This window comes from Rana temporaria, chromosome 1 (genome assembly GCF_905171775.1).
Source record: "Rana temporaria chromosome 1, aRanTem1.1, whole genome shotgun sequence".
NCBI lineage: Eukaryota > Metazoa > Chordata > Amphibia > Anura > Ranidae > Rana > Rana temporaria.
In genome coordinates, this window is record NC_053489.1 from 356,947,814 (window position 1) to 356,963,792 (window position 15,979).

The 15,979-nt window shown below is 45.4% G+C and overlaps 1 protein-coding gene across 1 annotated transcript; it reads right to left on the reverse strand.

Annotated features, from left to right (window-relative positions):
* Positions 1-323: 323 nt before the first annotated feature.
* INSL3 (insulin like 3) lies at positions 324-10,739 on the reverse strand. Its single transcript, XM_040321418.1, has 2 exons — positions 10,495-10,739; positions 324-1,083 (listed from the first exon to the last, which is right to left on the reverse strand). Exons 1-2 carry the CDS (start codon positions 10,688-10,690, stop codon positions 812-814), a joined length of 468 nt encoding a protein of 155 aa, XP_040177352.1. The 5' UTR covers positions 10,691-10,739; the 3' UTR covers positions 324-811.
* Positions 10,740-15,979: the final 5,240 nt, after the last annotated feature.

The following is a 15,979-nucleotide window of genomic DNA, read 5'->3' on the forward strand; positions in this document are numbered from 1 at the left end:
GTAAAACGCTGCTAGTTTTACCGCCGACACTATGGCCGGATTTTTGTCGCATTTCGGCCGCTAGCAGGGCACTTTTAACCCCCGCTAGTGGCCGAGAAAGGGTTAAAACCAGCAGCGCATTGCGGGCAGTATAGTCACGCTGTCCCATTGATTTCAACGGGCAGCAGCGGTGAAGGAGCGGTAAACACCGCTCCAAAGATGCGGCTAGCAGGACTTTTTTCACCGTCCTGCTAGCGCAACGCTCCAGTGTGAAAGCCCTCGGGCAGCTGTTTGAGGGCAGATTGCAGGCACTTTTTTTAACGCTATAGCGCCTGCAATACGCCCTCAGTGTGAAAGGGGTCTAAAAGTGGGGTATGCCTGTATATAGTAAGAATACATTGAGCACACTGTAGTTGATTTTATAAAGAGAAATTGACTGTTCACATTACAAGGGATGTTTCCCCCAGAGAATAATGATGCTTTGTTGTCTTCCATCAGCTAATCAAGCAAAAATGCATTTTTTTCTATTGTTCTTGCACATAATTGTGTATTCTTTGTAGAGTGAAACTTCCAACATATTCACGAAGCTCTGGGGCTAATTCCCTTGTAAAAGTGAACAGTCTATTTGCCTTTAGTAAATCAATCACATGATATCCAGTCAGAACATGAATACTATATCAATATTGCCAAGGCAGGGAGAAAGGTATGAGAATAAATCAGGTGTGGGTATAGGTTTGTGTCTAGGATGAGCATCAGAGTTTCACATAGAAGGAAGTTATCAATGCTTGCTGTGCAGACTTCTCATGGAAGAATACAAAAAGAAAAACGAAGGTTAGCAAAATTTCATGAGCTCGTTCTTGGTGCAGCCCCTTTGGCAGCAGGATAAAGCTGGTCCTGAACTTCTCTTCATCCGCAGACCAACACCTTGCTGTTCCTCAGGAACACGTGGATCATAGAGGGAACCATGGAGCTGTTCCATTGTTGGGTCATCTTTCTGCAGGGAATTGTAAGGGGGATTTGGTGCCATGTGGCTCTCTTCATACAGTGAATTCAGTCGATCTTGATCCTCCAAGGAAGCTCTGTTTAGCCAGTCCAAAAAGTCACCTAATAAGAAATGAAGGCAACAATGTGTATTTAAAATTTTTACTATGAGGTACATATGGGGTAGATGCATAAGGTAGACATATGAGGTAGATGCCCCCGCTCTCTCCTCACAGGATTTGACTGACAGCAGCATGAACCATTTCAGAGTCTCCTTGTGCAATCAGGAAGAGAGAACAGTGGCGCTGCAGATGGAGACAGCACTGGATTATAAGAGGAGTCAGGTGTTTGAGGGGGACAGGTAAAGGAAGGTTTTTTACCTTCGTGTAGAGAATGAATTAAGGTTACAAACCTTTTTGAGTTTAGAATCCATTTAAGTTAACACAAATCTGTATTTAAATTACTTTTCATTACATAGTTAGTCAGGTTGAAAAAATATACAAGTCCATGAAGTTCAACCAATACAAATAAAATATACAATCCCATATACACAAACCTATAACCACAGTTGATCCAGAGGAAGGCGAAAAACCCCAGCAAAGCATGTGGTAATCAAATTTGCTACAGCAGGGGAAATAAAATCCTTCCTGATCCCCCGAGAGGCAAGCGTATTTTCCCTAATTCCCTAATTTAATTGTGCCAAAGGAATATGATGGTTGACTGTTAAAGCAATAAACTAGAGCCACTTTAAACACTATGAAATAGTTTTAAAGTCTAAACATTTTTTACCTTAATGCATTCATTGCATTAAGGTAAAACAAGTTTAGGCATCAATATTTGTAGCTCAGGGTAATTGTACATAGTTACGTTGGTCAGGTGTGGACCAATGTAACTATGCATATACTATACCTGTGGGATCCCTCCAGAAGCTAGGCGCCATTTCGAGAATATTTGTATTTTCTCAAGCATTCTTTGATAGGACGAGGCGTCTCCACTTCATCCTGCTCTGAATGCATTAAAAAACATGCAAATCATTCTCTGGATGGTGTCCACATTTAGGTTGGAAAGGACAAGTCCACTGCTTTTAATAAATACCAGCATAACAATCAGTGTCAGTTACAGTTATACTGTAAACACACATGAACTGTAAATTGATATAGTCTAAATGGCCTGTCCTTACCATGAGGCTCAGACAACCATTAGAGTGACCCAACTAGGTGCTAAATTATTATAGATGCCTATGTCCACATCCATTTGCTTGCCCGTGCTTCCATCAGTCATGCCCCCCTTACCCTAGGGGCTCAAGGAGCCTTCGTCATGCTTGCCCACTTGACAGCTGTAGACAGAATTGTCTATAGCGATTTTCAGACCTAAAGTCGCTTTGCTTATTTAGGACAGTCATTGCAAATACCAAGTAATTCCAGGTATGAGGAAGTATGTGAGCTCCTCCCAGCATGCTTTGCTCAGGCCTGAGTGGCCAATTGGCAAGCCCAAACATGGTCACGTGAAGGAGGGGATGACATCAACAACCCTATGTTAACTCTGACACCTCTGAAACTATCTGATCTAAAGCTTACACAGTGTTTGGTTCCAGACACTGTAAGTGGGATGGTGGGTGGGCTAGTAAGAAACTCTGTCGATTTGGGGTTGAGTTACTAAAACTGAAGAGTGCAAAATCTAGTGCAGCAGCTCTGCATAGAAACCAATCAGCTTCAAGGTTCCTTTGTCAAAATGTAATTGAACAAGCTGAAGTTGGAAGCTGATTGGCTACCATGCACAGTTGCACAAGATTTTGCACTCTCCAGTTTTAGTAAATCAACCCCATTGTCTGTACTTGTGGGTGGCTTATAAAGAGACAAGACATGTAATAAACACTGTTGCAAAGTTTAGTATTTCACTACTCTGCATTGCTATAATAAGCTTGTCAAAAAGGTGGAGTTACTGTTTAAAGTGAGATTCAAAGCAAACCTTTTTTCACTATTTAAGATATAGATGGAAGGTTCCGAACAGGGGTGCCCAACCTTTTGAAGCACGTGGGCCACTTAAGCGACTTGCTTACCGGTCGCGGGCCACAATGAGCGGAGCAGGCAGGTGGCAGGTCTTCTCTGCATATGCAGAGCAGACATGGACACAGCCCACTAAACTCTTTCTTTAGCGGATTGGATTGGAGGTAGGACACAAGTCGGTTTACATCTGCCAATCCTTTGAGGTGAATGGAGGGTCCAATTGGGTCGGACTGACCGTGTGAAGGGGGCCTAAGGCTGCTTTTACACTGATGCACTGTGGTTTACCCGCACTGCGGGTGCAACGCAGTGTACATTTGGCTTTCCTGCACTTTACAATAGACTTCTATTATATTCTGCAGGTTTGGTGCCTGTTCAGAAAGCTCACCAAACTCGCAGGTAATAACAGAAGTCTATGGCTCAGTGCAGGTAACCCGCAGGTGCACTGCTCTGCATCTGTGGATCAGTTTGAAAGCAGCCCAGTAACCCACTGCAGAACACTGCAATAAACTGACCTTTAATAAAAGTATTCTATTTTATTCCATCCCAGAGCAGGAGGTCGCGGACCACATCAGAGGGCTCCGCGGGCCACTGGTTGGGCACCCCTGGTTTAGAACCTTTGTAAGATGTTTACTGTGTTGCTCATTTACCCTGTGATCACAAATATTGGGGTTAAAAGCTACATCCTTCGGGCTACACATCTTATTTTATTGGTGTATTATTCCTCAGATGACATAGTAATGTGTAAATAAACACATGAGATTTTTGAAGTATCGCTGATAAAGAAAAATTTGGAGGAAGAAAAATGCTGACTATGACCCTAATGCCTCGTACACGCGACCGGTTTTCCCGATGGGAAAACGGGCCAAAAACCGTCAGGAAAAAAGAGAGCTGGTTCTCTGTTTTTGTCCGGCGGTTTTTGGGCTGTTTTCCCATCGGGAAAACCGGTCGTGTGTACGAGGCATTTTCCTATAGGAAAAACCGTTGGGAAAACCGTCCGTTTGTAAGGGAAAAGACTGCCCAAGCAGATTCTCGGCTTTCCCCTCAGGATTTCCGCCGGGAACCTTTCCCGTCGGAAATCCCGAAAGGTGTGTACGAGGCATAAGAACACCATCCCTCCAAGCATGGAGGTGGAAACATGATGCATTGGGTCTGTTTCTTTCCTAAAGGTACAGACTAACTTTGCCGCATTGAGGGGCCAATGTACGGGGGCCATATATTGTAAAATCTTGGATGAGAACCTTCTTCCCTTAGCCAGAACACTGAAGATGGGTCATGGATGGATATTCCAGCATGAAAACGACCCAGAACATACCGCCAAGGCAACAAAGGAGTGGCTCAAGACAAAGCACATTAAGGTCATGGAGTGGCCTAGCCAGTCTCCAAACCTTAATCCTATAGAAAATTTATGGAGGGAGCTGAAACTTTGAGTTGCCAAGAGACAGCCAAGAAACCTTAAGGATTTAAAGAAGATCTGTAAGGAAGAGTGGACCAAAATCCCCCCTGAGATGTGTGCAAACCTGGTCACGGACTACACAAAATGTCTTACCTCTGTGCCTGCCAAAGAGGGTTTCTCCACCAAGTACTAAGTCATGTTTTGCTTGGGGATCAAATACTTATTTTATTCACTGAACTACAACTCAATTTATAACATTTGTATCGTGTTTTTTTCTGGATTTTTGGTTGATATTCTGTCTCTATCATTTACAATACACTTATGATAAAAAATATAGTCCCTTCATTTCTTTGTAAGTGGGCAAACTTACAAAATATGCAGGGAATCAAACAAATATTTTCCCCATTGTATAATAGGAAAGGCTGTCTCTTTTCCTTGACTCGTGTGCATAAAAAGTTTAGTTAACAACAACAAAAAAAAATCAGCACTGTAAGGTTCTGAAAGAGTACCCCTTTATGTTTTAACTAGAATAAATTAGAAATAATGTATTTGTATGCCTACGTAGAGAAGATAGCAGAAGAATGTGTAGATGGCATTTAACTTAGTTTGATAACATTGTAGCCTGCAGTTAGCACCATAAACATAACAAGAATGTGTTTGTTTTCAGGAAATACCAGATTACCTGAAGCTAGTGTATCATTACTGAAGACAATAGAATTACCTGCAGGCAAAATAGTATATGTGTTGTTTGAAACCTAACATGCTATTGTATTGTGTAAGCATCGTGTCCTGCTGTAATTGGTTGCACCGCAGGGGGGTTTCCTAATGATGAATGCATAAATATGCTGTGTGACAAATAAACCAGTGTTAGTTGAAATCCACCATAATACAGAGTGGCTTTTAATTATCCAATGCGCATCAAAGGTTCTTCCACACACCCAAGAGTCCAACCCGGGTTCAGAGGAACAGTACCAACCTTAGAAGCACAAAGGAGATTACTTAACATCAATGGGATGTAAACCTTATGCTTCTGGAGCTTGCTTCCTTCTGCATCAGGAGATAATAGATAATAAAGCTGAGGGACCTGTCATTTGCACTTATCAAGAGTGCCAACTATGCCCATGCATTCCACACACCCTCCATTCATAAAAGCTATATGATAGCTTTTATAGATGAAAAACAATCCATGAATGGAGGATGCGTGCCTTTTTTATTCATCTGCACATCCTACATTTATAGATTGCTTTTCATTTATAGAAGCTATAGTACGGCTTCTATAACTGGAGGAGGGGGGCAGAAAGGGCTGGCATAGAAGGCACTCTTGATAGCTGCATTTGACAGGTCCCTAAGCTCTATAAAGATTAAGCCAAGATTTAAAGTAAAGCAGAAGCACAAGGGAGACATACAACTTAAGTTTTAATGATAAGTAGCTAAGTGGTTAGCGCCTTGCAGCACTAGGGGTGTTGGTTCAAATCCCAACCACGGCACCACCTGCCTGGAGTTTGCTACTTCTCCCTGTTGCCTGCAAGTGTTAATTTCATTGTCAAAAATATTTTTGTCAACTGTATGTTTTCAGTGATGAACACTAAACGAAAATAAAATTTGAATTAAGTCAATCGACGAAAACTATAAAGAAATCCAATTCCAATTTTCGTCAGTGAACGAAAACGGAACAAAGATTTGAGGGAGAGACATTTACCCAACTGAACTTCTGCTTTTATTGGAGCTCCACCTGTCTGTTAAAGCCCCCTGACAAGCTGTATTGGCTGAGAGACCCACACTCTCTCTGCCTGCCTGACTGCTGTTCTGGAACAATTCCCTACAAACCCCATGGTGAATGTTACTAGCAAGGTAACAGTGCTTAGCACTGTGTAAAATAACATCCTCCCCAAAACAGTTCTCTGCCCTGTTCACACCTATTTACATTGGCATCCCCACTACATGTTAGATTTTTACTCCAGGAGTATATAATCAGTTTGGAAATTTTTGAGAAATGCTTAAATAATGCATTACAATTTAACTAAGACACCATGCACACTATAAGCTAAAAAAAAATGCCAGAAAAATGCTCATAATAGCATTTTTGTGCCTTCTTCTGGTATAATTTTAGTAGCTTTTAGAAGCTTTTAGACCTCTTTCACACTGAGGCAGTTTTCAGGCGTTTTAGCACTAGAAATAGCACCTGTAAAGCGCCTGAACACCGCCTCCCGTGCTTCCCAAATGTGAAATGTGGGACGTTAGAAAAAGTCATGCAAGCAGCATCTTTGAGGCTGTTTGGGAGCGTATATAGCCCTCACAAAATGCCCTGCCCATTGGAATAAATAAGCAGAGCTTCCGAAGCACCTGAAAAGCGCTTCTCAAGTGCTGCAACACGGTCGCTTTTAACTCCTTCTGCCACTAGCAGGGGTTAAAAGCACCCAGCTAGCGGCCGGAAAGTGCTGCGTAAACAGCGCTAAAGCGACCCTAAATCGAGCAGTGCTTTAGCGCTAACGCTCTGGCTGCCACAGTGTGAAACTAGCTTTGGGAGCAGTTAGGAGCATTAGCATTTTATTAGTGTTTTTGCAGTACATGAAGAAATAAAAAATAAATAAAAAGCTCAAATAATCTGTTAGTAGCATTTAGAAGCAGTTAGGAGCAGTAAAACGCATTCAGTATGCTGGAAAAATGCTCCAAGAAACTCTACAAAATGTTTTAATTTTTTGCTCCTGCAAGCTGAAGCTCAAAAAATGCTAAGGCTCCTTTCATACGGGTGGATAGAATTCAGCTTTTATCTCCGAATTGATGAAGTTATCTGCTGCACCTTAAAGTGGAGGTTCACCCTAAAAACATGTATATAACATTACATTCTGCATACTTCCAACATTTACAGTATGCTGTTTGTTTTTTTGTTTTTTTTTGCTGTACATACCATATTATTGCTATTTTCCACCCGGCTTCCGGGTACACACTCCCGCGGGAGTAGGCGTTCCTATGCAGAGGCGCAGTGTCATGTGGGACTTCGCCCAGATGATTGACGTCTCGAGAAAAACTTCCCCTCGGCGGATAAGGAGCGTCACGAGTTTCCGAAAGTAGCCGAACTCTATACGGCGCCTGCGCACCGACTAGGAGCCGCGTAGAGCTGACTGCGCAGGCGTCGTATAGAGCCGACTCGCAGTTCAGCTAATTTCGGAAACTCGTGACGCGCCTTATCCGCCGAGGGGAAGTCTTTCTCAAGACGTCAATCATCTGGGCGAAGTCCAACATGACACTGCGCCTCTGCATAGGAACGCCTACGTGGGAGTGTGTACCCGGAAGCCGGGTGGAAAATAGCAATAATACGGTATGTACAGCAAAAAACAAAAAACAAACAGCATACTGTAAATGTTGGAGTATGCAGAATGTAATTTTATATACATGTTTTTAGGGTGAACCTCCGCTTTAAAGGGGTGGTAAAGGTTTGTTTTTATTTTCTAAATAGGTTCCTTTAAGCTAGTGCATTGTTGGTTCACTTACCTTTTCCTTCGATTTCCTTCTAAATGTTTTTTTTTCTTTGTCTGAATTTCCCACTCCCTGTTCCTCCTCAGTAAGCTGTTCTGGCTGACTAACCCCCAGCCAGAATGGCTCGGATGATGGGGACAAGCTTCTGAGGAGGAACAGGAAGTGAGACATTCAGACAAAGAAAAACACATTTAGAAGGGAAATCGAAGGAAAAGGTAAGTGAACCAACAATTCACCAGCTTAAAGGAACCTAAAAACGAACCTTTACAACCCCTTTAACTCACACAATGCTTTCCTATGGACCCATTCACACACTGCGTTTAGCGACGGTTTCATTACATGGAGTTTTGTGTGGTTAGAAAAAAATTATTTGACAGCTTCCTGAACCAATTTATCACAGCTATCTGCACATAACCGCAGGTAATCGCAGTGTACTTTTTCACCTGTGGATAGCAGTGGCAACAAGGAAAGAAAAACAACATGAAGCACAACAGAAATGGCAAGAATGTTCCAACGCAGCTAAACGCAGCCACATGTAAACACGTAATCGCTGCTAATCCCAATGTACAACTGCAAGTGATCACTGTGCCTGAAGTCTTGGAATTTCAAATTAACAAAACCTGCTTTTAACAGTGGCAGTACAGCTGCCCATGTGAAAGAGGCCTAATAGCCTAAAGTAGTGTGCACGGACACATTGGATAACACTGTTTAGCTTCTAGGAGCAGATAACAGCTTTTAGGGGCTTAAAAAAATGCTAGTGTGCATTGAGCCTTAACCCATTTGATTTTAGTTGACTAAAATGTAACAAAGGTTTTAGTTGAATAAAATACAACGAAAACAATTCAGATGACTAAAATACGACTAAAACTAAAAAGACTTTTTAGTAAAAAAACTATGACTAACTAAGTCAAAATTTGACATCAATATTAACACTAGTGCCTGCGTGGGTTTCCTCTGAGTACTCTGGATGCTCTGGTTTCCTCCCACACTCAAAGACATGCTGGTAGGTTAATTGTCTCCTGTCTATCTTGGCCTTAGTATGTATATGTGTAGCGCCTGTGTACTTATCAGTACAGGTTCTATGTTAAATCTAGTGGGATGAGAGACTTATTTGCTCTAATCTGTGTTTGATTTATTAAAATTTGTCTGTCGCCAGCCCCAAACTGTCCTGTGGGTCACTCTGTTCTCCAGAGATGCTGTCTCATCTCTGGACGGTAGGTGGCTCCAGAGGGGTTCGGGCGGAGCCGCTTCTTCCCAGCAGCCAATTAGAGGAGGTTTCCCTCACGGAGCATGCTGGGGAGGAGTTTTTCTGTGGCGGAGGCCGTGGTTAGGGGTTCTTCGTGGGTTCCTTGTTCCAGGTGCGGCACCCACATTCAGGGTGTGCGCACATCACGGGCCCTGACGATATGGCCTACCAGCCAGGGCGCACGTGCTACGGGGAGTTCCCGGCTCTGGGCTTTCATGGCCTGGAGCATTTGATGCTACAAAGGGGCCCCAGTGACTTACTGGGTCCCCCAGCTCTATTGAGAAGATCCCAAGCGAGTTGTGCTGTTCAATGGGGAGTCGGTCTGAGGTGAGCCCAGAGGCAGGCAATCCAACAGGGCTGGAACGAACCATCGGGGATCTGGGTGACTGGACACTGACAGGTTGTATGTGGCAAACTGTCGGTCGGTGACCCCAAAAAGTATATACTGGGAGGATTCGCTCTACTTTCAAGCACTAGGCCTGTGGCAGAGGTCTCATCTTTAAACCTTAAACCTGAATATTTAGAGTCAAGTCTGTGGCAGAGACTTGTTCCTTCCCAGAAGTTTAAGTGGCGCTCTGGCTGCCAGGCCTGTGAGAGAGGTCTGTCCAGGGGCATTTTACCCACTCCGGCTGGAGTGGCGACGAGAAAAGTGTAACTATTGGAGGCAGGACTGCTTTCTTTATCCAAGGCCTGAATCTGTGAAGTTTCTTCTTCTTTCACCAACCTGTACTGTCTACCTCAAGTTGACTGTTGGTCGTGTTGACCAGAAGTAATAAAAGCATTGAAAACGTCAACCAACTGTCTGGACATTCCGTCACTGCTCTCATTGCCATCATCACCCCTAGACACATCGCAGAGGTAACTTAAATACGCCAATCCCAAAATCTAATCAGCGGCTCCTCCGGGGGTAGCGCTACATATGTATGAATGTGAGTTAGGGATCTTAGATTGTAAGCTCCTTGAGGGCAGGGGCTGATGTGATTGTACAATATACAGTATATGTAAAGGGTTTTGTAATATATAAATACCTCTAATAAATAAATAATCGGTAAATCTGGCCCCATGGAGTAGGGGAAGGGTTTGAACCATTCTGACATTTTAATTACTGTGTCTCATGTGGTGAGGTTTTCTCTCACTTTAAGATAGAAAGTTTGCATCCAGGGCCCTAGCTGCTTAATGTTCAGTTACTTGCTGTGGGCAGCCGTGACATCAATTTGTGCAGGCTTCCTGGGCGCAGCTGATCGCAAACACCTGTGATACTTGATACAGATAATGCTGATTCTTGGCAGTGCATGACCCTGAATGATGTTATGTAGGTTTCAAATTAACGCTTGCTTAGGTGATGCTCAAGCCATTTACAACACCCTGTACATTGACTATGGTAAGGAAAAAGGAAAACATTAGCTACTTACGGTTAGGATTTGATCTTTCCTGTCCAGGCTCTGGTGAATATCTTTTCCATCTCGATCCTCCACAGGACATGACAACTGTCCGAATGAAATCTCTTCCACACAGCCTTATGCCAACATCAGAAACTTCCATGCCTTGGCACCAAACAGGTAAAGCAAATGCAAGCAGTAGGGCAAAGAGATAGAAGTGGAGACTCATCGTGTATGAAATATTTTTGTGCCTGACCTGATGTAAGGTCCAGTAACGAACTCCTTTTTATATATGACATGGGCTATTATGTATTCAAGGACTGTTACGAAATGAGATTCTAAGAAGCAGCCTTGGAAGGGAACAAAGAGAACTAACAAGGTCAGCATGGAGGCCAACAGCTGTAGTGGTGACCATGGACATTCTTTACCTCATAAAGGTTTCTTGCAGAGGCATAACTAGAACCTTCAGGGGCCCGGTGCAAGAAACCATGAAGGGCCCCCCCGAGCATAAGGGCCCTTCTCATTGATGCCGGGACTCTTTCCTACCATTGCGAGGCCCTTTATTATGGTCCTGGAGCTGGACTTTTGCACATGTTCTGCAGTGGGCCTCTTTCATGCCTTTACAATAGAGTCCCCTCTTATATTAGTGTTCCCAGCATCCCCTTTACATCAGAATTCATCTTTACAGTACATTAGAGCCCGCAGGGTTCCCCCTTACAGTGCAAGGGGGAACTCTGCAGACCATTATGTAAAGGGAAACTCTGTGGACCCTGATGTAAAGGGGAACTCTGTGGACCCTGATGTAAAGGGGAACTCTGTGGACCCTGATGTAAAGGGGAACTCTGTGAACCCTGATGTAAAGGGGAACTTTGTGGACCCTGATGTAAAGGGGAACTCTGTGGACCCTGATGTAAATAGGAACTTTGAGGTCCCTGATGTAATGGGGAATGCTGCAGACCCAGATGTAAAGGGGAACTTTGTGGACCATGATGTAAGTAGGAATGCTGCAAACTCTGGTGTAAAGGGGAACTCTGTCATAAAAGGTTCTCTGGTCACCAGAACCCCCCTTACATCAGAGTTCGCAGAGTTCCTCCTTACCTTAGAGTCCGCAAAAACATCCTCATATGCACTGTAAAGGTGGTGTGGCGCAAATGCAAAAAAAAGGGTCAGGACTTCTTTCCCTGCGTTTCCTGCAGGTAGGGCAGCCCTTTAAAATGAATGAGCTCCACTATGTGCATGTGCAAATGTGCATGCACAGATCAGAACCGAGCCTCATATCACAATCCTGTTCTTACTGTCTTCAGACCCCTATTACAATCCTCAGCCCCCCATTACTGCCCTCAGCCCCCCTCATTAATGTCCATAGCCCCTCATTACTGTCCTCAGTGATATGGTAATTAGAGATGGCCTGTCGGTTCGCGATGAACTTTGCATGTTCGCGGTCTGGCAAACTGGCGGACATCTGGCGATGTTCTCGGCGGTCCGCAATGTTACATGGGTAAGAACTTTGACCTATGACACATCCATCAGGTGGTGCAGGACAGCCAATTGAGACATTTTAGCACATGGACATACCCCCTACCCAGGGGAGGGCTGGCAGCCTTAGGCCTGGGGGGGCAAGTCCAGTCAAGTGGCCCATAGAGTGTGGAAAAGTGATGGATCGAGAAAAACAGTCTAAGATTTTTCATGATCACAAGAGTCCGCACAGAGGCCTCCCCTTACATCAGAGTCCGCACAGAGGCCTCCCCTTACATCAGAGTCCGCACAGAGGCCTCCCCTTACATCAGAGTCCGCACAGAGGCCTCCCCTTACATCAGAGTCCGCACAGGGGCCTCCCTTACATCAGAGTCCGCACAGAGGCCTCCCCTTACATCAGGGTCCACACAGAGGCCTCCCCTTACATCAGAGTCCGCACAGGGACCTCCCTTACATCAGAGTCCGCACAGAGGTCTCCCCTTACATCAGGGTCCACACAGAGGCCTCCCCTTAAATCAGAGTTCGCACAGAGGCCTCCCCTTACATCAGAGTCCACACAGAGGCCTCCCCTTACATTAGAGTCTGCACAGAGCCCATATACATCAGATATGATGTAAGGGGGTGTTCTGGGAAACTTGATTTAAGGGTGCATGCTGTGGACTATTGTGTAAAGAGGGTCTCTGCTCACCAAAGCCTGCCCCCCCTCCCCTTTAACAAAGTCCACAGAGCACCCCTCTTTATACACTGGGAGGCAGGAGAGACTAGAGAGGTTACCAGGATAGAGGCTGAGGCGCAGGCGGGCTCGCCCCGGGTCACCACCCGGGGGGGAGATTTCCACCCTGCCCCCCCTGCCAGCCCTCCCCTGCCCCTACCTTATAAATAGACCTGATCTGGCGGCCATCTTACATTCTGCTTTTTGTCAGTGTAGGGAGAGGATGCTGTTTGGAGCAGGGACAGGCTGTATTCATTCAAATAGCTATCTAAAAGGTCCACAAAAGTCCTTTTAAGGACTGGTATAGGTGTGCTACTTGCCGTGCAGTATATAGGTGTCTAATACATTCATTCATATACTTTTTGGCAGTGTAGGGAGAGGTTGGCGTTTCCAGCAGGGACAGATTTTAGCGACACAAATCGCTACCTAACAGGTCCACAAAAGTCCCTTCAAGCACTGGTATAGGTGTGCTACTTGCTCTGCAGTACATGATAGTGTGTAATACATTCATATACTTTTTGTCAGTGTAGGGAGAGGTTGGCGTTTTCAGCAGGGACAGACTTTAGCGACACAAATCGCTACCTAACAGGTCCACAAAAGTTATTTCAAGCACTGGTATAGGTGTGCTACTTGCTCTGCAGTACATGATAGTGTGTAATACATTCATATACTTTTTGTCAGTGTAGGGCGAGGTTGGCGTTTCCAGCAGGGACAGACTTTAGCGACACAAAACGCTATCTAACAGGTCCACAAAAGTCCTTTCAAGCACTGGTATAGGTGTGCTACTTGCTCTGCAGTACATGATAGTGTGTAATACATTCATATACTTTTTGTCAGTGTAGGGCGAGGTTGGCGTTTCCAGCAGGGACAGACTTTAGCGACACAAAACGCTATCTAACAGGTCCACAAAAGTCCTTTCATGCACTGGTATAGGTGTGCTACTTGCTCTGCAGTACATGATAGTGTGTAATACATTCATATACTTTTTGTCAGTGTAGGGAGAGGTTGGCGTTTCCAGCAGGGACAGACTAGCGACACAAATCGCTACCTAACAGGTCCACAAAAGTCCTTTCAAGCACTGGTATAGGTGTGCTACTTGCTCTGCAGTATATAGGTGTAATATACACTTATAATATACTTTCGAATATAGAAAGCATATTCTAGTGGATTTGTATTGTGCAGCATTGTGACTGGCGGTGTATTTGGTTACTGCTGAATTTTTTCCTCATTCTCTGCGTTACCTCTGCTACACACATTAAAAAAAAATCCTGAAAAAAAGTTTCATAACTGGTGCGATAAACCAGTGGCCCCCCAAAACGACAGATTTTGTTATATACCTTCTTCCACATATACTGCGCTTCTCTAGAGACTTTTGTTGTCACAGGATCATTTAAAAAATGACAGGCAGAGGAAGAGGCAGGCCCTTCCCCAGGGGTGGTAGGGGTAGGGCAGGAGCACCAGGCCGGAGCCAAAGTGAGAAGTGGCACAATGTTTGTTCGCTTACGTCAAAGGACGCACTAGACTTGGTTGAGTGGCTCGCCACCAACACCACCACCACCACCATATACCCTCCGCTTGAGTCACAATTATTTTCCGATCCATCAGAAGACATTTCCGATGCGCAGCCATTCTTGGCATTGGATCAGAAAGAGGAGGTAGCAACAGCCGGCACTCAGCAGTCTGACGACAGTACTCAGATCAGCCCATGGAGGTTGGTGCCCGCTGTTACTGCCTACTCCGAGGTCTCTACTGTTAGTGATGGAGAAGGAAACCAGACTTCTAATGTAACAACCATCTACGGTCACATCTGGCACTCCCGTGTGCTCCGCAGTGTGGGCTTTTTTTAATGTGTCCACTGCAGACAATAGTGTTGCCATCTGCAGCCTTTGCAGTCAACACATAAGTCGCGGTAAGCCCAACACTCACCTAGGGACGACCGCCTTAAGAAGGCACCTTGCCTCCCACCACTGAGCCCAGTGGGAGCAACGCCATCAGAACCCACAAAGCCACACTCCAGGCTCTCACCATCCAGCCTCTTCTCCTTCTTCTTCCCCTCTATGCTCACAATTGTCCTCCACTCCACCTTCCTTAATGCCTTCCTCACGTTTTTCTGCAAAAAGGCAGGCTTCAGTGGCCCAAATGTTCGTTCGTAAAAAACGATGACGCCGGATAACCCTCTTGCCCAACGGTTGACCGCTGGCTTGTCGGAACTGATAGCCCGCCAACTACTGCCATATAAACTGGTGGACTCGGAGGCCTTTCGAAAATTTGTGGCCATTGGAACACCGCAATGGAAGGTCCCAGGAAGGAAATTTTTTTCACAGAAGGGCATCCCAGAGCTATATGGCCATGTTCAGCGGCAAGTGAATGTATCTCTGGCACACAGTGTCGGTGCCAAGATACTTTTAACCACAGACACGTGGTCTAGCAAACACGGGCAGGGAAGGTATATAACTTTCACTGCCCACTGGGTGAACCTTCTGACGGCTGTCAAGCATGTAACCCGTGGCACCCATGTACATTTGGTTTTACCGCCACGGATTACATGCAGGCCTGCCTCTTCTTCTCCTCCTCCTCCTACTCTATCCTCCCTCTCCTCCTCGGCTGACTCCTCATTTTCCGATGCTACCGTCTCTTCCACTGCACCGCCCAAGATCCCCAGATCCCCAGACCCTATTCGACATGCCAGGTTTCCATGCTGTGCTGTGTCTGTTGTGCCTGGAAGACAAGAGCCACACTGGTCCTGCACTCCTTTCAGCTTTGCATTCACAGGCAGATCAGTGGCTAACACCGCTCAATTTGACAGTTGGTAAAGTGGTGTGCGACAATGGTGCCAATCTGCTGAGCGTGCTGAAACAGGGCAATATTACACACGTGCCATGCATGGCACACGTCCTGAACTTGGTCGTGGAGCGATTCGTTGCCAAATACCCTGGGCTCCATGACATCTTGCAGCAGGCCAGGAAAACCTTGGCCCATTTCAGAAGATCTTACACGGCCATGGCTCGCCTTGCTGACATTCAGCGGGGACACAACCTGCCCGTCAGACGTCTTATTTGTGACTGCCCGACGCGATGGAACTCAACATTGTATATGCTTGATAGGCTTCTCCAGCAGAAACGTGCAGTTACCGACTACCTGTACGAACTCTGCGGCAGGACGGGTTCTGGGGAGCTTGGTTTTTTTGCACCACACCAGAGGCTGCTCATGCGCGACTCATGCAGACTTCTGCGACCATTTGATGAGATCACCAAACTGATCAGTCGCAGCCAGGGTGCCATCAGGCCAGGCAGACAGGCAGGGGTTGGTAACGGTCCGTCCGTTGCACGG

Bases quoted from the DNA above. Each gene is read 5' to 3' on its own strand.
- INSL3 (XM_040321418.1), bottom strand. From the start codon at position 10,690: ATGAGTCTCCACTTCTATCTCTTTGCCCTACTGCTTGCATTTGCTTTA. The intron at 1,084-10,494 runs GTAAGTAGCTAA...ATTTCTTATTAG, and splicing joins GGAAAGATCAAATCCTAACC to GTGACTTTTTGGACTGGCTA.